The sequence below is a fragment of the Falco punctatus genome (genome assembly GCF_963210335.1).
Source record: "Falco punctatus genome assembly, chromosome: 3".
In the NCBI taxonomy this organism is placed as follows: domain Eukaryota; kingdom Metazoa; phylum Chordata; class Aves; order Falconiformes; family Falconidae; genus Falco; species Falco punctatus.
The window spans coordinates 117,927,810-117,949,200 of NC_137582.1; the positions used below are offsets into that span (position 1 = coordinate 117,927,810).

General features: G+C 64.4%; 1 protein-coding gene across 6 annotated transcripts in view; it reads right to left on the bottom strand.

Annotated features, from left to right (window-relative positions):
* Positions 1–21,391, bottom strand: part of DLGAP3 (DLG associated protein 3) — a 28,737-nt gene extending 7,346 nt beyond the window's left edge. For 3 of the 6 annotated variants that reach the window (XM_080378509.1, XM_080378507.1, XM_080378508.1), the window contains exons 1-2: positions 4,021–13,671; positions 207–1,287 (exon numbers count right to left, since the gene is read on the bottom strand). In XM_080378509.1, coding sequence (XP_080234635.1) covers positions 207–1,229 — 1,023 coding nt within the window. In that variant the 5' untranslated portion in view covers positions 1,230–1,287; positions 4,021–13,671. Of the gene's footprint in view, positions 1–206; positions 13,672–15,126 lie in introns of those variants that run through there. The other 3 variants (XM_080378504.1, XM_080378506.1, XM_080378505.1) reach the window with 3 other exon arrangements.

Here is a 21,391-nt window from a genome sequence, read left to right on the forward strand (position 1 = left end):
GCATGGCATGGCCAGTGAGGGGACAGTGGGGACCAGCGTGGGACCCGGGGGGATGGGGCGCAGGCGCTGAGGACATGGAGCAGAGCTGGAGCATCCCCACAGCATCCTGAGCTGCCTGGGATGGGGGTCCCAGCCCCGGCTCACCCCATGGTATCGCCGGCTGTGGTCCCTGGGGTGGCAGCCCCCCGCCCTGCCCAGCCCCTCACCTGCAGGTACTGGTATGCTCGGTCTTTGGGCTTTGCTTCCTGAAGCATCAAGGTCTTCTCGGTGCCGCTGGCGCTGGGGTAGGCTTCGCGGGCCTGGCTGACGGTCATGGTGTGCCAGGCACTCCTCTTGAGCGTCTGGCCATCCAGAGACATGGACATGCCGGCACAGGCCAGGCATTTTCCTTCCCCGCCGCCCTTTAGACTCTTCAAGGTCAAGTCTCTGAAGGCACTTTCGGGAGCGTCCACACAGTACTGGGTGCCCTGGTCGGCAGCGTGCCGGCCGGACACCATGTAGCTGCTGTCGCTGTCCAGGTTGTCGTCGGAGCTCCACCAGCCCATCATCTTGGACCGGTGCCGGGAGTCCACCTTGCGGTCCTTGCTCTTGCTGCGCTTGCCGTGGCGGGACTGGTGGTGGTGATGGTGGTGGTGGTGATGGTGGTGGTGGTGGTAGCCGTCCCCGCGGCCGTCCATCTTGGCACCGTTGTAGTCCCGCTTGGCCGGCGCCTCCAGGGAGTGGGACTTGGCAAAGAGCTTCTGGACGGAGTGGACGAGGTGGCGGATGCGGCTGGGGCTCTCGCTGCGGGGCTCGGCGCTGCCGGCCCGCGGGTACTGCAGCGTGTGGAAGCCGTCGTGGTGCAGCGGCAGCTGCTTCTCAAACTGGTCCAGCAGCGTGGGGGGCAGGCGGTTGATCTTGCTGGCAGGGTGGGCGGTCGCCATGCATTCGTCACAGGAGTCGTAGGGCTGCTGCGCGTGGTGCATCCTCGGGAAGGTGCTGCTGGCGCTGGCAGAGGGCGGCTCGCTCAGGGGCCCGCCCGGGCACTCGCTGGCTGTGCCAGGACTCCGCGCCGGGCAGTAGGGATGCTCCAGGGAACACGGCTCGCTGGGGCTGAGGAGGTACGGCGGCCGGCCCTCGGGGCCGTGCTGGACGTAGTCGGCAGGGTGCTCGCAGTCTTCTGGGATGCAGCGGCAGCGGTGGCCGGAGGAGGGCTGTGCCTGGCTACGCTCCCCATGGTAGCCCTTCATGGTGTCAGCACCCGCCCCATAGCTTCGGCATCCTGCAGGGTCGTCCCTGCGGGCTCATCTGTGGGGACAGGGACAGGCACAGCGTCACGCTCCCCTCTGCGCCCCACCACCAGTATAAACATTGGGGCTGTCCCCTGGGAACTGACCAAGGGGGCTGGGAAGCTCCCAGGGCAGGATCCGGCCCTGGCTGAGCCCTTGTGAAGTGGGGCTGGAATGCCAGAAGCCTGGCTGCCCGTGGGGCAAGGGGGGCACAGTGCTGGGGCCGGGCACCCGCGGTCACCCCAGCTCAGCTGCTTGGAGGGGGCAGTGGGAAGAAGATGCTTCTGGCAGCGATGCAAGCAGCGCAAGGCCTGCAGACGGCGAGGGAGGACACGCTGCCATCATCAGAAACTTGTTTTCTTCTCCAACACCAAATATTATGAAGTGTTTCTCCATTAGGAAAACTGTTCTGGCTGAGTTTTTCAGCCGTTGCGATTCACAGAGCCATTAATGAGCTGCAGCGGGGCGCGGGGGGGCTGCACTCTGATGTCTCCATCCAGCCCGTCCTCCCTCCGTGCTCCCAGCCACGGCACGCAACTGCAGATGGAGACCCACAATCGGCTGCCCCCCCCGGCCCCCCCCAGCCCTGCCAGCCCCCTAGATGGAAAGCCAGGGAGCGGAGGTGGCCGTGCCACGCGTGGGGCATCCCCAGCAGAGGCAGGACGGGCAGCGTTGAGCCTGCACCGCCGCCGGAGCCGCATGCACCTGGGAAGGTTTGTCTTACTTACAGGCCCTCAAAGGCTCTGCCTTCAGAATGATTATAAATGAGGAAATTACTTATTCTCCAGTGTAGCTCGGCTAATTAACAAGCATCATTAATACTCTTGTTACCATATTTGGGCAGGGTGCTGTGGGCAGCCCGTCTCCAAGACCAGCCACAGGGAACGGTGACCATGGGATGGTCCCTGCGGCACGTGGGGTCCATCGTGGGGACTGGATACAAGGGACACCAGGAGGGTCTGGGATGTGTGGGGACAGAGGGGCCACATGCCCTGAGGAGCCCCGGGAAGGGAGAGGGGCTGGAGGCCCCCAAGGGGCGTGGGGACCGGCGGCGATGCCCGCGTTGGTGGCAGCAAGTGGCAGACGGAGCCATGGCAGCACCCAGGGAACGCGTCTGCCCTAAGAAGCCTCTGCCACTGGCTTCTCTCCTGGCTCCAAGGCTGGATGGCTGGGTCCCACGCCGCTCCTGCCGCCCTCACAATCGTGCTCCTGCTCCAACGAGGCCCCTAATTGCTGCATTTTAACCAAAGGATCCTGCAGCCTGTTACAAAAAGAAATGCCTCTCTCCTCCTGGGAGAGCTGCTACGGGGAGCGGGCACAGCAGCACGCGAGGGGGCTGCCTCCCGGGCCCTGGGATCGAGCCAGTGGGCAGCTGCAGGATGGACAGACGGACAGATGGACGGACAGACAGGCTCGCAGCCCCGGCTCTGCCTCCACAGGCTGGGCTGTCACCTCCTGCTTGGGGAGGGAAGCTCGCAGCTGATCCAAATATTGCCGCTGCAGCAGGAAGAAGGAGTCAAAACAGCTGAGCAGCCCATCACCACAAGCCCAACCGGCTTTTGTGCTCAGCAGGTGCAGCAATTAAACAAAGCTGGGCCCCGCCACCGCGCCGGCAAGGCACCCGCAGCCTCCCACCACCACTGGCAGTGGCAGAGCAGGGCAATGGCACAGGATGGGGACATGCCACGGTGAAAGATGCTGGGTCCCACCCAGTACCAGCTCACCAAAGCCACGTAGGTGCCTGTGCCCTGGCCAGGGACCAGTCAGTCCCCCCAAGGGGCATGCTAGGGATGGGGAAGGGGTTGGGAGTGATCCTGTGGGTCCCTGTCCCCATGTCACAGCAGGGATGGCCGCATGCAGAGGGCAGGAGAAGCCACTGAGCTCATTCTTCCCTCTCCAGGGTGGGCAGTGCGGGCAGGCGGCTGCCACACAGGGCAGGGGAATGGGCTGGAGCACGGCTCGTGGGCAGCCGGCTGTGGCCAAGAGCCGGAGCCGTGTCCCACCGAAGGCCACTTGCGCTGCAGAGCCCTCGGGAAATGGTGGATTTGTGCCACCGAACCGCAGACTCAAAAAGAGGGGTAAAAATCCAGCCCAGCTGAATTTTGTGCCATTTAACACCAGGGTAATTACCACCAGTGGGAACCTACCGCCCACACAATTATGTGCTAGGATAAACTGGAAGAGCATAATTACCATTACAAATAACTCACTTCTTGCCTTTATTGCATCCAAAGCCTGGAGAAACTCCCCAACGCCACCTTTCCTCTGATGTCTGCTGCCACCCTGTCTCTCCCCAGCACGAGGGTCAGCACATGGAGGAGAGGGGCTCACAGCCCCCCACACTGTGGGTCACGCTGAAATTCAGCCTCCTGCGTAATTCCCCACAGGGGCACTTGGCAGAGGCGGTTCTGCTTCCTGAGGCCCAGGGCTGCGGGGACCCTGGGGCAGCGCTGGCAGAAGCCCGAACTCCCCTGGGACACCGTGGCACCCAGGGACCCCCAGATTTCCTCCAGCTCCAAGACCACCGGCGGGAAGGTGATGGGACAGCAAAACCCCACCGCAACACCTGGGTCCAGCAAACTGCCCAGGCACAGGGGCAAGACTGGGGTTTCCAACATTTCCAGGTCAAACCCCAAGAGCTGGGGTTGCTGGCCCTGCACCCAGGAGGTCCCGGCGGCCTGTCCTTCCCAAGCAGCCCCCACCGCAGGCAGCGCGTGCCGGGGTCCCGGTGAAGCCCGTCGGTGGCACTTACCGCCCAGCGCTCAGGGGGATGCTGTCCTCATGGCCCCAGCCAGCAGCTCCTCGGCGCTGGGTGTCCCGGCGGCAGCAGGCTCTGGGGGAGCGACACAAAGGGATGAAGCCCAGGGAGGAAGAGAGAGGGTGTTCCTCCCCAAAACCAGCCTGACCCAACTCGCCAGGTATTTTTCCAGCAGCCCAGCCTTCTCTCCTCCCCTGAGGCTGCCCCACACCAGCGCTGCCCGCACCAGCAGCGACGGGGATGGCTCCGCACAGCCACCAACACGTGTTTCGCACAGCTTAGCCCCAAAACCATCCCCAGCCCCATCCTGTTATGCAATTCCCTGCCAGCGGGCACCAGAGCCGGCCCAGTGGCCGCCTCGCCATCGACTTTGATTTGCTCCGGATCTGGCCATATGCTTCACAAAGCCTCCACCCGCCACCCTGGCTTTCCAGCTTGAGCAAAGGGATTTTTTTTTTTCCAGCTGCCAGCCCGGCAGAGGCACAAGCTCGGCCCGTTCTGCTTTGCAAATTAGCATGAGGTTTTGCCAGCGTGGGTCCTGCTGGGGATCTTTACGGCTGGGGATGAAAGCAGGAGAGAACAAACACACAGCGTGAGCGCCCGGCACCGTGCGCAAGCTGGAGCCTGGGAAAAAAAAATAATAAAGTGGTCTTCCCATGTAGGAGCTGAGCAAATTTGATCTACAGTCATCGGAAGAAAATAAATATGGAATACCGCCAGGTCATTTCCACCGCGCTTTTAATCTATTTACTTTTTCCCAACTCGTAAGCGAGGATTGTGGAAACTAATTGCTCTGTTATTTTATTAGCTTGTATTAGTAAAATTTACTCAGCCTCAAAAAAAAAGAGGGGCTTAGTAAGAGATCACCTAATTTAGTACGTAATTCTGCGCCAAGTCATTATTTTCTTAAAAGTTGAATTAGCTGAAAGCAGCTCACCGATGGTCCATTAGTTGTGTCAGGCAGGGAAGAGTGTCATTAGGGAGAGGTTTGTCACCCCGGTAGGTAAGGGCTGGCCAGGGGAAAGGGAAGGGAAAAGGGAAGGAGAACGGGAAGGGGAGCAAGCAGGATGCAAAAATCACAGCAAACACGCTCGATGCAATCAGGAAATCAAAGCCAATTAGTGTTAATGGAAGAAAACTGAGCAGGCTGCAGGCGGGCACTGCCCGGAGAGGGCTGAGGGGCAGGAACCAACCGGGCACTGCTGGCAATAAGGGACGAGGCAAGATTTGTAAAAAGTCACAAAGGACAAACACCAGCTGAAGAATTGCAAATGTGAGCAGAGCAAGAAGCATTTACTGAGGCCACTGAGAGGGACTGGTGGCACCCAGCACGGATGGCCAGCAACCTGACAGAGCCAGGCTGGGGGGTCCTGGCACCCCAATGCCGGGGGGCATCTCCCCGGCTCAGCCTGCCCCAGCACGTCCCTCCTCCCCCAGCACGGGCACTTCCCGGGCACCCAACCCACAGCCCAAGCCCAGCGCTGCCACCTCGCTCGTGTGCTGAGGACAGGCCGTTTAACGGGAGGGGCAGGTTATTAAGCACATGATTAATTTTGGCACCAGCCCCGGCTGCCTGACAGCTCCTTCTCCAGGGCTGGGGAGAGCGAGCGCGAGAGGTGCTGCCTCTGCTGATGCAGCGGTTGGTGGGATGAAAAATCCTGCAATGCAGCACTGCTTCTTAATGAGCCATTTGTCTTTGAGTCTTCTTCACTCATTACCATGCCGGGAGAGGGATGGGAGTTGCCCCAAGTCCCCATCTGAGCAATTACTCCTGGAGAAGAGCGAGGAAATACAGCCATGACGCGCCCCAGCTGCCAGGGATCCCAGCACGGCCGCCAGCACTGGGACTCCCCGCCGCAACGCAGGTGCCTCTGGCCGCTGCCACCACGGGGGGAGTGGGACCCCCTGCCCCGCACAGCACACACCGCTCAGCACCGCCTGCCCGGAGACCCTGATCCCCAGAGCCGATTCCCCTGGGGCAAGAGCCACGCTCCTGCGCCAGGGCGTGTGAGGGAGCCGGAGCATCCCGGAGCTGCCGGGGCAAAGCCAGTGGAGATGGGAGCCTGGCGCTCCATCCCTGCAAAGCCCAAACCTGGATCTTGGCAGAAAAACCACTTCTTCATAAGCCCTGTACAAGCAGACAGCAGCTGGGGCAGCAGCCAGAGCCCACACAGAAGCTGGCGGGGAAGGAAAGCAGTGGCACGGGGAAGGGGCCACACCAGCATCCCCGAGTGGGCACGGGCTGCAGAGGCGAGCTGCCCCCGAGGCACAGGCACCTCCAGCCCCCTTGGTGCTGCAGCGATGCTCATCCTGCCCACGGGAGCCGGGACACAGCACAGGGGAACTGACTGTCAGAGGTGGAACCCCATGGCCAGAGCAGCAGGACCACAGCCAACTAACTGAGTCAGGAGCCCATCCTGGAGGGACCCCCCAGCCAGGCAGGGCCTTGGAGACCCCAGCCTCCACCAGCTGGCACAGAGTTCATGGGTGTCGCCCTGCATGGATGAGCACCCATCACCAGTTACACCCACAGACAGCTTCCTTCTCAAGGACGCAGTCAACACCTGCCCGCGCTGCCTGGGCCCAGCAGCAGCCAGCACATCCCCCGGTGCCCCTCCAGCGCAGGGTGGAAAGGGGCGACATGCAGGTGACCCCAGGGAGCCTGGTGGGACAGAGCTGACGCGAGACCAACACACCTGATGTTCACTTGCAGGAAAGGGAAGGGATGAGCGGGGGCAACCCCTGTGCCACGCTCGCCCTGGGTGCTCTGCCCGTGTCCCCGCCAGACACCTTGTTCCAGTGCCCAGCACAGCCCCAGGTGGGCGGTGGGCTCCAGCCATCCCCCCGGAGTTAGACTTGCCCTGGACCCTTTCCAGGCATCTGGGGGCCATGGCAGCCCCCCAGGCACTGCTGGCTGTGCCAGGGGCCCTGGCTAGCACTGGTGCCAGATGTCCCGTTTCCTCACCCACTCCCCTGGGCTGTGCCATTTTGCCCTCTCCTCCCACATGCAGCCCACTTTGTTGGCAGGATGGGCCACGCTGCCTGGGCTTAAAAAGCCACTTATCTCCCTGGCCACACGATGTAACGACTTAAGCCAGGGATCACTCCAAAGCTGCTTTGGAGAGCTCGGGGCGGCACGGCATTAGCACCAACTGCGGCAGCAGCGACGATCTCTGGCCGCCCCCTGCCCGTCCCCACCAGGCCCCTGGCCAGGCTGGTCCTTCCATCCCCAGCTCCGTTGCCCTCGGGCGTTCGGCCGTGCCAGGGCTCTCACCTGCCACTGCCATTTCTCTGCACCCCACGTTCCCCAGCACGTGGCACCCTGCTCCACCCTCAAATAACACCCATCCCAACCATTTCCCCTTGCAACACCATACCATCCCACGGCTCTTCCCGCAACGGGGCCACAGGGACCAAGGTTTCCAGCAAGCCGGACCGGGGAATGGCGATGAAGCAGAGGTGGCAGGGATGCTCCAGGCCACCATGTACCATTCCCAGGCTGCATCCCACACGTGGGGCTCCTTGAGGCCAGGGATGGGCACAGCGAGCCTGAGGCACAGCGCAGCCCAGCTCACCAGCGGAGGACCCAAACTGCCACTTTAATGGATGGGCTTAATTTGCAAAGCTGATGAAAACCTAAATATTTAAATACATAATTCTGCACAATGCTCTTAGCGCGGGCCCGGTGCAGGGACAGAGCAAAGGAGGGATATAGCTGGCAAACTGGGAGCATGGCAGGCATGGGGGGCATGGTGGCAGGACCACACTGGTCACCCAGGCACTGGCATACCCGTCATGCACAGTGTGGGGACAGCGCGCATCCTCAGCCCTGAAGCAGGCAGCACAGGCAGGGTGGGTGCCATGGGGTGCTCTGCCGCAGGGTGCTCACCATGAGCACCAGGGTCCCACTCTGCCACCAGCCTCCAAAGCATCTCACAGGGAGATGCGGGAAAAGGGGAGCGTGGTCTGAGCTGGGGAGCTGTGAAGGGCAGCGGGATGGGCCCCCGTGGAGATTACACCACCGATATTCCTGCTACAAGAGCTTAGAGAGAGAAGAGATTTACAGGATTTACCAGCAATACAAATTGAATATTTAATTTTAGCTGCAAGGGAGGCGCGGGGGCTCAGCCCAGGAGCACGTGGAGGTGTGCAGGCGGTGGGCTCAGGGGCTGCCCTGCCTCCTGGGGTGGTGCTTCCAGCTCTCAGGGGAAAACCCATGCCAGGGCTGGCACCAGGGGCTGGGGGGACCAGGCAGCTCCATGCCAGTGGCACAGGGCACCCTCTGCCCAACCTGCCCCTAATCCCACCAGCCGCTCAACAGCTGCCAAGTGTGCAACAGCCTCTGCCACCACATGGGAGCTCCTGCAGGATCATCCCTGGATGAACCACATGTGTGGCCCCAGCATCAGGGATGCTCCTGGGGGCTCAGGAGGGGCCCTGGCCCCTACATGCTGCAACAGGGCTGTGCCTGGATGAGGATGCCCCTGGATGAGGCTGTTTGCCAGACAGGGCATGGACTGTGCCAGGGAACGGGGATGGAGACAGCAGGAAGGGATGCAGGAACTGAGTACCCTCCAGGACAGGGTGCAGAAACCCCGAAGGAGACCTAGCCACCCCCTCCAAGGCCAGAGCAGGGGCAGGGACCACGCAGCAAGAGCCCCCCACCAGCCGTGGGGATGGGGCTGCCAGCTGGCCCCAAGCCCCAGCACGGGGGTCCCCATGGTGCCACCGAGCTACGTGCCCATCCTGCCTCACCACACCATGGCCCGGCACGCAGCGCTGGTGCGGGCGCTGCCACGGGGCGGGCTGGGGGAGGATGGCAGAAGATGAATGAGGGAGTCGGGAGGCTAATGGCATTGTCTGGAAAGTAGGTCGTGTGCTGAGCAAAAAGATATTTATATCAAAGCTTGTTCCCCCGCAGAAGCTCCCGAGCTGGGCACAGGCAGCACCACCAGCCCGTGGCCATGGCCACAGCACCCTGTGACCCCATGTGCCCCCACAGGACCCCCTGCCCGACCCCCACCCAGCTCTGCCATCCTGGGTACACACACGCCGTCAGCCCCAGGGCTGCCCCGCTGGTGGGGCGGCGGTGCCAGAGATGAAGTTATCTCGACAGAGCCAAAGCCGCGGCAGCTCTCTGTCTTTTGCTGACCTGGCTGCAGGCACCGGGCAATGAATGGCACCGGGTTATTTTTATTTAATATAACCATTGCCAAGGTGCAATACCGCCAGGGACACTCCCCAGCTGGGCACAGTCAGCCTGCACTAGGATGGTCACAGCGGGTCCTGCCCTAGCCCTGTGCCAGCTACGGCACCACGGCCCCTCTCCACACACCCAGCCCTGGCACCGGCACCAGCCACGCTCCTGTGTCACCACTGTCCTGAGCTTCAGCCAGGTCTCAGCCTTGTTGCAAAGCTCAGCCAACTCCTTTCCTGCTGGGGGGGAGACCCATGCTCCTCACCCTCTCCCTCACACCTCCGACCATCCCAGAAAAGCCCACAGATAGTCTGCGCAAGCCCAAAGAGTGCTGGGATCTAACAAGATGTTTTGCCCCCTCCAGCCACACTGCCCCAGTGGCTATGGACACCACGCAGCCAGCAGCCACACGGCCATCCAGCCCCACTCTCCTGTCCCCATCCCTGTCCTCATCCCCATCCCACACCCGGGCAGCCTTGGATCCAGCACGGGAGCAGGTTCATTTCCCGTAATAGCTGTGTCGGCTGAATTTACAGCCTTGCTCTGAGTTATTAATAATAATGGCCTCACTCTTAAGTAGGGCTTTTCATCTGCCTCAGAGCCCTTTCCAGAGGACATCTGCAGCATTATCACCATTTTATTCTCATTTCAACGGGCAGGAGAGTGAGACAGAGAAGGGACCGCCATGCCTGCTGCTGGGCAGCCAAGCCCAGGGGTGCAGCATATGGCCCCGCGGGGGTCCCAGCCACAAAAAACCCTGGGGGGGCTGGAATGCCCTGGCCCAGTGGGAGGAGGCAGCCACGGTGCTGGGGCTCGTGCCGGCCACGCTGCGGTGATTTACACCGGCGCTGAGCCTGGGCCCCGCCACGTGGATAAATCCACTTCAGGCAGCAATAAACCAGCATCATCGCATCGGTAATCCGCAGCGCTCCCACCGTGGTGAAAAATTGAGGGGCAAGGCACTGCCACCGCTGCTGACATGCTTGTGCCAATAAATCCCAGCCCTGTGTCAGCAGGGGCACGGGGAGGTCTCCGGGGTGGAAACCCCTGGCGGACCTGTGGTCGGAGAGGTGAGAGCCACCGGGCACCCATGGGAGATGCCAGCAAGGGAGACCCAAGCACAGCCTGGGGATGGCCCCAGCACACAGGACCCGCAGCAGCCACGTGGGACCAGGGACATCCCCGAACCACCCCCCACGCATCCCACAGCAATGCCCACCCGCCGCGGGCAGCGCCGACGTCTCCATGCTGTGCGCCACAGCGGGGCTCTGTGGGCAGATTTATTTCTCTGTTAAAGCACTTTGATCTGAAGTTATTTTTTGTTTACTAGCAACAAGGTATTGTAAATACATCTTTGCTGATAATTATAGAGTCTGGGCGCACACCTTAATCTCCATAAAATATCAGATGTTACAATTTGCCTGATTTAATGAGATTGGAGGCTGATAAGCCGCTGAGGTAAGCTGTAAACCTGGGGGGGAGGAGGGAAATGATTGCAAATGTGCTAAAACGCCTTCATCATCCTCCTCCTCCTAGCACTGCCACGTGCACAGGCCGGGAGCATATGCCCAGCCCCTAGCCCCCTGCCCAGCTCCCAAGGTGGGTCAGGGCTGTGCTGCAGCAGCTTCACGCAGGGATGGGCATTTAGGGCAAACTGAGCCTTTTATACAATTTACCTCATTAAAACTCCAAGAGCTGAGAGCAGCACCGAGGCCTCACCGAGCTGCCCGCGGGGCTGCAGCCGGGGGCTCTGCCTGGGCACGTTCTGCACCCCGTGCCACGCCAGGCAGGGCAGGCAGCACGGTACCGCGGCCCCGGTGCCAGGCTGGGGCGCAGGCAGGCACATGTGCACGTTCCAGTGCTGGCAGCGTGCACGGCCGCGTGCCGGCGGAGGTGTGAGGACGGGGTCCCCAGGGGGTGGAGGGGCACAGCTGTGCTGCTCAGGGAGGTGCGCACGCTGGCAGCCTGCACCGTGCAGGGATGCATGCGTGTGCATGCGTGTGCATGCGTGTGCAGCCCTGCCTGGCACCACCGGCCATGCCAAGGATGAGTTGGGGCTGGGGGGGGTCCATGCAGGCAGGGAGGGGGCCTGGCCTGCAGGGAGCTGCACACCCAACGCCTGCGCATGCACAGCCATGCCCTCGCCGTGTCTCTCCCCAGACGTGGGAGTCTGTGTGGTCCGAGGTGTCTGGGGTGGGGGTCCCCATCCCACAGTGATGGGGGGGCCCTGCCTGGAAAGCAGGAGGCTCCTCCCGGTCACGAACACCACCGTTTCCACAGCAACCTTAAAGGCCTACAGCTGCCATCTCTACTAACAAACCTGCGCTGGTAGCGTTCCCGGGGGATGCCGAGCCCCATCCCAGTGCTCATCACCCCAGCCTCGGAGCAGGGCACCCTCTCCCCACACCTGCCAGCCCCCAACCCATCTCCTCTGGCTGGCATCAGGGCTCACCTGCAACCCCCTTCCCTGCACCAAGACCCCCAAAAGACACAGACCTCTTGCACCAAGAGGGATGGGCACCCCCAAACCATCCCTGCTCCAGCCCGGACAGGCAGGAGGAGCCGGTGGTGACCTACAAATGTCAGGCTGATGGGTTAATTAATTTCCCTCTTCCTCAGGCCGTTATCAGATGGAATAAGACGTCACCTGAGACTGTTAATTGGGCTAATTATTCCAGTTTCAGATTTTAAGTAATTAGTTACTGTTGTCTCCAGCCTTACTTCCACAGTTTTCTAAAAAGGTCAGGTGGTTCCCAGCTCCTGAGACCCATGAGATGGGGTGGACGGGCTGCAGCGGGGGCTCAAACACACAGAGACCCCTGCACCAGCTGGGGACACTGGGGACAGCACGGTGGGAACCTGCCTCATCGTGCTCACCCTGGAGCTGGCAGGAGAGGGACGTCTCCGCCTTGATGGCAAAGGAAGGAAACCAAGAAAGAGAATAGGAGATGAAAGCGCAGGGTGAAGGATGGGGGCCAGGAGGAGCCCTCCCCAGCCCCCTCCTCCCTCCCTCCACCGCAACTGTGACGCCTGCTTCAGGCTGAGCTCCCCCCACCAGACTGAGCCACTGTCACCCCCCCAGCGGTGCCCAGGTCCCCCGGGTACCTAATTCCTCCTTGTTTGAGGTTAGACTCCCCAAGGGGGAAATCTCAGCCTGGCGTTTTCAGCGAATGCAATTTTCCCGCGGGGTTTCCCAGTGGTTCGGCACAGAGACACACCGCGGCGGCGCAGGATGCCAGGCAGGAGCGTGGGCAGGAGCGCGGGCAGGAGCGCGGGCACACCGGCAGCACCCGCCCCACCAAGGGTCATGGTGGCCAAAACCATAAAGCGATACCTGGTGCCCGTGGGGTCCCCACAGGGACCACCCGACATCCCGTGCGGGGCATCGGCAGAGGGGTGGGTGCCTGCCCAGGTGGCACATGCCAGGCAGAGAGACAAGCAGAACCAGCTCAGCCCCCAGCCTCATCCTCTCAAGGAACACCGTGCTTTCTCACAGCCTCATCCCCCGCTATTAATAGCCTTCACTAGCCTCCTCGGGAGCCATTTGCATATTTGATTGCAACTCTGAGGCGGGGCAGGGCCCTTCAATCAGCCGCTCCCGCAGTCTCATTTGCATGGTTTGACATTTTGTTCTGGGAGCGCTGACACCGGTGCTGTGGTGGGGGCCACGGCTCGGGCGGGGGAGGTGGGCACAGTGTCCCCAGGCAGCGGTGCTGGCCCGGGCACGCCACATGGGCCACCCTGCGCCCACCTGGGTGCTGCGAGCAGAGCCGGCAGCACCTCCTCTGCCTGCCCCAAATCTGGCAGGGCGTGACGGAGCCTTGGTGGCCCATGTCCCCAGGTGCCCTGCTCTGCCCTGCCCCACTCGCCGGCCCGGCTGGCGGTGCCCTGTCCCCGTCCGACCTGTGCAGCGGGACCATGAGCCGTGCCCAGCCTGGCAGGCAGGGCGGGGGGTGGCGGGCACGGCCGGGGGGTGGCTGCCCGTCCTGCCAGCCCTGTCTGGAGCTGCTGCACATCAAAGGCCAGCGTCGGGCCGGGATGTCCCCGGGGAGGGGGGGACCCCGAGCCCCAGCGCACCCATTGGCATCCCCAGGGGAGCTGGGGGGGACGCGCTGCCGGGTCCCGGCTGGCCACGCAGCGTGGGGCGATCAGCACGGCGGACAGCGCCCGGCCGCCACCGCCACGGCCACCACCACGGCCACCATGGCCACCACTGCCACAGCCATGGCCACCATGCCCACAACTGCCACAGCCACCATGGCCACCACAGCCATGGCCACCATGCCCACAACTGCCACAGCCACCATGGCCACCACAGCCACCACCACGGCCACCATGACCACCACTGCCACAGCCACCATGGCCACCACTGCCACCACCACGGCCACCATGGCCACCACTGCCATAGCCATCATGGCCACCACTGCCACCATGACCACTACGGCCACCACTGCCACAGCCACTATGGGCACCACAGCCACCACTGCCACCACAGGCAGCCACCCTGCAGCCCTGCCGCCAGCCCCTCTTGCAGCCCCAGGCCAGGGCCGCACCAGGCAGCAGCAGGAGGAGCTGGGCGGCTCCAGCGCCCAGGGCAGACATGGCCAGGAGCTGTGTTCCGGGACAGCCTTGCTTCCCCCCAGCTCTTGGCATCTCTCAGCACGAAAAAACAACCCAGGGTGAGGCGTGGGATTGAGCCTGAGGATGATGGGGATCGGAGGAGGGCTCTGCTACTTCCCTCCCTCCTGCCTCAGTTTCCCCTCTAATAAAACCCACCAGAGAGTACAGGTTTGTCTCATGGAGAGGCAAGGTGGTGGGGGAAAACCAGGGAGAGGTACGGGGGGACCGAACTGCCAGCGTGATCATGCCAAGGAGCGAACCAAAGACAGGCAGGGCTCACAGCACAGATGTTGGCACCAGCTGTGCCACTCCCCGGCAGCAGAGCCATCTGGCAGGCAGGCAGACCCGGGGGTCCCCGGCTCCATCCACGGGCCAACACACAGACACCACAGAGGGGACCCTGCCCCACTCCAGGACACGCTTGGTCTGGCCGTCCTGGGACTCAGCTCCCTGGAAAGCCACGGGCAGGCAAATCAACACCCACCCCGGGGGGGGCTCGGGGGAGGCCAGCATGTCCCCCCAGCTCTGAGCACGCAGCAAAGCCTCGCCCCTACATGGCCCGCTCCCCCCTCGCCCCGCAGCCAGCCACAGACCCCAGTGCTGCACAGCTCGGGGAGCGCTGGGCCTGGGGCAAGGGGGTCTCACCCCCCTCATCCTGAGCAAATACCCGCGCTGAGACCACCGTGTCCCCAGGGCTGAGCGCACCACGTCCCCAAGTCCCCAAGCTCAGGCACAGCCCAGGCTGCCACCCACAGCATGCACAGCCCCAGCGCACACAGCCCCCAGCCCCAATATGCACAGCCCCTGGCCCCCAGTCCCGGCACACCCCCCACAACACGCACAGCCCCCCACCCCAGCAGACACGGCCCCCAGCCCAGCGCAGGGCTGCAGGGAAAGGCAGGAGAGACCTCTGGGCTGGGAACTCCCCATCCCGGCCGGGCAAGCTTCAAGGCTGTGCCGGGGCTTGTCTGGGCGAGGGCTGGCTGGGAGCCATACGCTGCACACCGAGACGGGGGGGTGGCTGCCAGGGAGGAGGATTCGGCCAGGAAAGGGTTGGGAAAGGCTCCGAGGAGCTGCAGGCTACCGGCGGGGGGGGGGGGGGGGGGGGGGGCGCTCCCGCTCTGCCCGGGCTGGGGGCTGGGGGCACTGGGCTGTACCTCTGTGAACAAAGCAGGGCTGCCCCGGGAGAGGGGGTCTACAAGGCATGGACCCCCCTGCACAGAGCCAGACCCACTCCCCTCCCACCCAGCAGCCCCTTCTCCTGCGCCCACCGCCCCACTCACCCTGCCACCGCTGCTAAGCCATGAAGTTGCCCGCCTGGGCTCGGCAGGAGCCGAAGGATGGAAGCGGCACGGCGGCTGGATTCGCTCTCTTCCTCCACAGTCCCTGTGGGCTGCCCATGCCGCGGCCAGGCCGTGCAGCGAGCGGCCACCAGCCCAGCGGGAGGTGTCCCCGGGGTCACGGCCACCCACGGCGGCGCGGCGGTGGCCACGCTCCGACACCGACACCTTCCAGCAAGCGCAAGGCGGTGGCGGAGCCGTCGGCCCCGCACGTTGGGGACACACCCACGCACGCTCCCCGGCGCGCTCCGGCCACCCCCGCGCACCGCCACGCACCCCCGGGAAGGGGCTGCCCACGCCAGCAGCGCCCGCACGCCCACGCAGCACCCCGTACGCACCGCCCTGCTGCATCGCCACGCACAGGGATGGACGGACACGCAGCCACGCACGCCGGGATGGACGCACAGCCCTGCATGTTGGGACAGACATGCAGCCATGCATGCCAGGATGGACACACAGCCCTGCATGCCGGGACAGACACAAAGCCCCACATGCCAGGACGGACACGCAGCCCCACACGTCCAGAGGGACACACATCCCTGCATGCCAATACAGAAATGCAGCCCCACACGCCGTGACAGACACACGGCCCCACACACCCAGAGAGACACACAGCCCCACGCGCCCAGAGGGACACACAGCCCCACATGCCAGGATGGACACACAGCCCTACACACCAGGACAGACACACAGCCCCACACACCCAGAGGAACACGCAGCCCCACACACCAGGATGGACACGCAGCCCTGCATGCCAGGACAGACACACAGCCCCACATGCCAGGATGGACACACAGCCCTGCATGCCAGGACAGACACACAGCCCCACACAGCAGGATGGACACGCAGCCCTGCATGCCAGGACAGACACACAGCCCCACACGCCAGGATGGACACACAGCCCTGCATGCCAGGACAGACACACAGTCCCACATGCCAGGATGGACACGCAGCCCCACACACTGGGATGGATACACGGACACGCAGCCCCACATGCCAGGATGGACACACAGCCACCCCATACCACTGCTGCATCCCTGTGCTTCTGGACGGCCCCACAGCCACGTGCACCCCGCTGCTCCCACCCCACAGATCCCCATGCACCTCTGCACCCCGCAGGACCTGCGTGCAGCCCTCACTCTGCCGGCTCCCTGCGTGCCCGCACCCCCAACACCCACCAGCACCCACTGCAGCTCCTCCACCATGGGGATGTCCCCAGCTGCCCCCACCCAGAGGACATGGGGGAGCCCAGAGAGACACATGCCCTGACATGAAACACTGAGACACCCTCAGCTCAGGTGCACCAAAGGCACCCAGGGCGCATCCACCTCCACGGGGTCTCGCCCCGACCCACCAGCTGGGCACACCGACCCAGCCGAGCTGCACCACCACGGCAGGAACAGCCACATCAAGACATGCAGCATCTCCCCACTAACAACCAGCTCACCATCTCCAAACCACTGGGCCCAGAGCCCCCAGTGCGACCACAGCTCCTCCACCCCTGGGGGAGATGGGGAGGGGGTGCCTTGGGCCAAGGCCACAGCACTGGGGATAGGACACCAGCAGGTCCCCCACCGGGCATCACGTCGGGATTCAGTACCTTCAGCTTTCGCAGTCCTCGCTCCAAAGCGGCACCCCCACACGCCCACGGACAGGCTGTTCTCCCGCTCCGCTCTGCCCACCAAAAACTTCAGCTAATTTCCAGCCCAAACGGCTCTCGGCCCTGCTGAGGGGAGAGGACCAGGCAGGCAGCGAGGCTCCTGCCACCGCCTGTCCTCCGAAGCTGCCAGTTTAAGGCCAAACAGACCCTCAGTGAAACACCGAGTGCTGGCAACCACGCCGCAAACATCTGTTCTTCCAACGGCATCATGATTCACAGGCTATTAATTGGGGCTTGGCAGCGCTGGGAAGTGTTTGCATCCCCTGGCTTCACTCAGAGCCACAACTCGCTGCCGACAAGGCCTGGGTGTCGGGGAAGGAGCCAAACCCAGCAATACACCGGCCGCAGTGGAGCCGCACCGGGACGGGCACGGTGCCCAGCTCCCGCACCAGCCGCCCGGTCCCCCAGGAGCAAGGCAGAACAAGCCCCAGGAAAACAGCAGCAGCAGCGCTCGGTGCTTGCCAGGAGCAGCCAGCATGGCACCACCAGCACGGCAGCCCCAGCACCCAACGGAGCGGGGCTGCAGCACGGATGCCGCCTGCCCGGGCTCCCACTCAGCCGTGCACGGCGGGGTCCGTGGGTGCTGGTGAGTTCACCCCCAGCGCCGTGTTTCTGTAGGGTCTACCCAGGGCACCGGCATCACCTGCCGCCACGGCATCGAGGGGAAGCGCAGAGCAGCACCCTGCTCCGGCAGCACCAGACAAAGGCTGTGAGAAGCCTCCTCCACCGACAGCCAAGAGAAATCTGAATTCAGAAGCTGATCAGAAACCATGTCATGGCTCCTTCCCACTCCAGCATTTGGGGAGGAGTGAGCTGGGGGGGGGCAATGTGGGAAATCTAATTAGGATTGAGGGCAGGTTGTAGAGGTGCTGCCATGGGAGCTGCAGGAGCACAGCTGCTGCAGGAGGGGGACACCAGCTGCCCGCAGCACCCCCAGCCCCGTGGAAACAGGGAAAGTACAAATTAATTCTCCTTAATCTGACGGGCACTTGCTCTGCTGCCACGTGCCGCTGCCACGGCTGGCAGAGAGCAGCCCGGGCCCCCCGCGGCTTGGCTCGCGTGCCCATGGCAGCCATGCCCTCTGTGTCCCCCCACGGCCAGCGCCGTACGGCCCTGGGATGAACCGCTGGGCAGGGCAGGGACAGCAGAAGGGGCTCGATCCTGCCCAGCCTGGGGGAGGTGAGTGAGGGGTGCTGAGCTCAGAGCCTGGCCTCCTCCTTGTCTCCTGGGGTGGCCTCCCCATGCTGCTGCTCATAAGAGAACTGGGCATCCCAGGGCCATCAAGAGGGCCACCATCCCACGGCCACTTTGGCAGCCCAGGCTGTACACCCAGGGGTGCCAGAGCCCCGAGGCCACGCTGAAGGGCGCTACGCAGGGCTGGCACGTCCCCCTCCCCTTGTCCTCCACTGGCACTGGCCATGCCCCATGCCACCTGCACCACGGGGATGCCCTCCCTGATGTGAGGGATACAGGCTGCCACCTCCATCCACCCCATGACCGGGATGTCTGCCAGGACACAGCCACCCGTGCACCCCGGCCCTCCCGGCGAGTCCCCCAGCTGCCGGCACGTCTCGCCTGCTATTCTTAGCTCTCCAGCGCTGCACTCTCCCGGCAATGGCACCGTATATTACTATTATTGCCAGCTGCCAACGTCTTGAAGCAAGCAGCCAGGATCTTGGTGGGGCTTCCACACCCCTGGTGACCTGTCGTTCAGTCCCTGCCGTGCTCTGGTCTTCAACAGGCTATTTCAGGAAATCCAATTTGGTGGGCAGAAGGAACACAAGCCACACATTCAGCTCCTGAGCTGGATCCAGGCTCCTCGCGTCGCCGCTCAGATCCAGATTTTAGCTTCGCCCGTGATGGCAATAAGGGCCAAGAGTCACCTTTGGCTCCAGATCCAAATTTCTAGCTGGGTGGGATCCAGGGTTTTGGATCAGCTTGTCAGAGAGACACGAGTGTCTGCAAAACCTGGATCTGGAGCTCCAGCCCCAGCCGCAGCAGCAGCACCTGGGCATGAGACCCCAGCTCAGGGCCTGATCCTGCCTGCATGGGTGGGCAGACCTGTGGAGACTCACACCAGCGCAGCCACCAGCCTCGGCGCTCCTGCCCAGGCCCTGTGTCCCGCAGGTCCCGGCACGACGCTGCCTCTCAGCTGGTGATGGGGAGGTTGAAGGAAGCCCCCCCAGGGACACCCAGCCTGCGCTCCCCACCACCCTGCACTCCCTCCCCGTGCCTTGCCCAGGCTGGCAGGAGGGCTGGGGGCTGCTCCTCCAGCCCACACCACAGCACAAGCCCTGGCACTCAGGAGGGAGATTTGGGCACCAGGGGCTTGGAGCCTGCTTGCCCATGGGGACACCATGGTTGTGTCACCCACTCCCCACAGCAGGGATGCCTGGAGCCAGTCCCGGTGCCCAGGCTTGGTGGGGTAACAACCCCCAAGGTGGCCCCGGAGGTGGCTCATGCCCACACCGCCTTGTGCCAGTGCTCTCGCTGCCCCCAGAGCCAAGGGCCCCTCCAGCTCAGATGCTCCACAGTCACTTTGATGGTGATTTTTTTCCCTCTCGGCCTGGCCTGCACTTGAATAGCGCTTTGAAAGGGCTGACATGCCTTCCAGCCTCCTGAGCGTGGCCGTGCCCATCTCCTGGTGGCTGTCCCCCTTCTCCATCCCCCAGCAGATGGGGTCCTCAAGGGCTGGGAGCCGTGGACACGTGCGGGCAGACAGTGGAAGCACTGGGGCGAGGAACCGAGATAGACGGGAAATGACATCCATTTCCTAAAGGGGAATCTGCGCTGGTGGCCAGATCCTGCCCTGATTTACACCAAGGGAGGCCACCTGCTCCCAGCTCGGACTCTGGGAGCACCCAACAGCCTGGCTCTGTCCCCTCCTGCCTGCTCAGGGCTTCGTGGCCAGCGCGGGGGGCAGGCAGGGACCCGCTGCGGGCAGCCCCGGGAGGGAGGTGATGTGCAGGGCTGGATGTCACGGGATGGAGAGAGACGGGATGGAGAGCGGTCCCAGCGCCAACTTGCTCTGCAGGTTTGGCACAGGGCGGAGGGATCAGATCGGCTTCTCCAACAAAACTCAACCGTCCAGGGGAAGGCAGGTGACGAGAGGAGAGAGACCCCCGCAAAGCTCCCCTCGGCTGCCAAGGCTGCGCTGTGCCATGGAGCCTGGATGCACGGGGAGAGTCACAGCTCGGCTCGTGCTCCCTGCCAGCCCCCAGCCCCCACCGGCAGCCCCGGATCCGGGACCCCCAGCACCCAGTCCCCCTGCCCCCCAGCCCTCCCAGGGGGGTCACCACCAGGCTGGGGAGGGGTCCTGGGCCTGGCCGGCCCCGGCCCGAGCCCTCTGCAGCGGGAGAGCACCAGGATGGCTGCTGTCACCTTCCAGGGAGACAGGCTGGGGGGGCTGGGGGCTTCAGCCCCCTCCCCACAGCCCCAGGAGCTGGGGGGGGCCCGCACCCCTTCTTCCGCACCCATCGCGGGGTCCCGACCCGCCGCGCTGGCTGAGCCGAGCACTGCGCTGCCCCCAGCCATCTTGCCGGCTTCCCCCCAGCACCCGCCCGGCAGGGCTGGATGGATCCCCGCGCCACACGCCCCGTCTCCTGGGGGGGGGGGGGGGCGTCCCGCACGGCCCCGGTGGGGAGAGCCGCCCCCCCCCCCCCCCCGAAAGGCACCGCGGATCCCCCGGGAGCGGGACCCCCGCCCGGCCGGCGATGCCCCCGCGGCAGCAGCAGCCCCGGGCGCGCAGCCCCGCGGTACCGGCCCGGGCAGCGCCGGGACACAGCCCCCCCCGCGCCCCCGCCGCTCTTACCCCGCTCCCGCCGCCTACATCCTCCGGCCGCTGCCGGGGGGCTCCCCGACGGCCCGGCCCCGCCGCCCCCGGCCCCGCCGCCCCGGCCCGGCTGCTCCCGGCTCGGCCCGGGCCGGCGGCACCATGCGAGTGGCGGCGGCCCCGCAGTGCAGCGCGGCTGGGCGCGGAGCGGTGCGGAGCGGTGCGGAGCGGTGCGGAGCGGTGCGGAGCCGCCGCCGCGGCGCAGCCAAGACACGGCGGTGGATTTTCCCCGGGAGTCAGAGCGGGCGGCGGCGGCGCAAGATGGCTCCGGTGCGGCTCTGCCGCCGCCTCCCGGCACCCCGGGACCCCCGGGGTGGGGAAGGGGAGGGGGGGGAGAGGGGGGCATCGGGGACCTGCCGCCGGCGGGGCACGCGGCGTGGGCTGGCACCGGGACAGGAGGTACCCGCCCGTGGGCATCCCCTGGGGCACCCCGGGGTGGGGGGCACCCTGGGACCTGCCAGCCAGTCCTGCCCGTGGGCACACTGCCTGCCCGGCCAGGGAGGGGTACCGGGACAGCCGTGGGGCACCGGGATAGCTGTGGGGTACCTGGATAGCTGTGGAGCACTGGGATAGCTATGGGGTACCGAGAGAGCTGTGGGGCACTGGGATAGCTATGGGGTACCTGGATAGCTGTGGGGCACCGGGATAGCTATGGGGTACCGGGACAGCCATGGGGCACCGGGATAGCTATGGGGTACCCGGATAGCTGTGGGGCA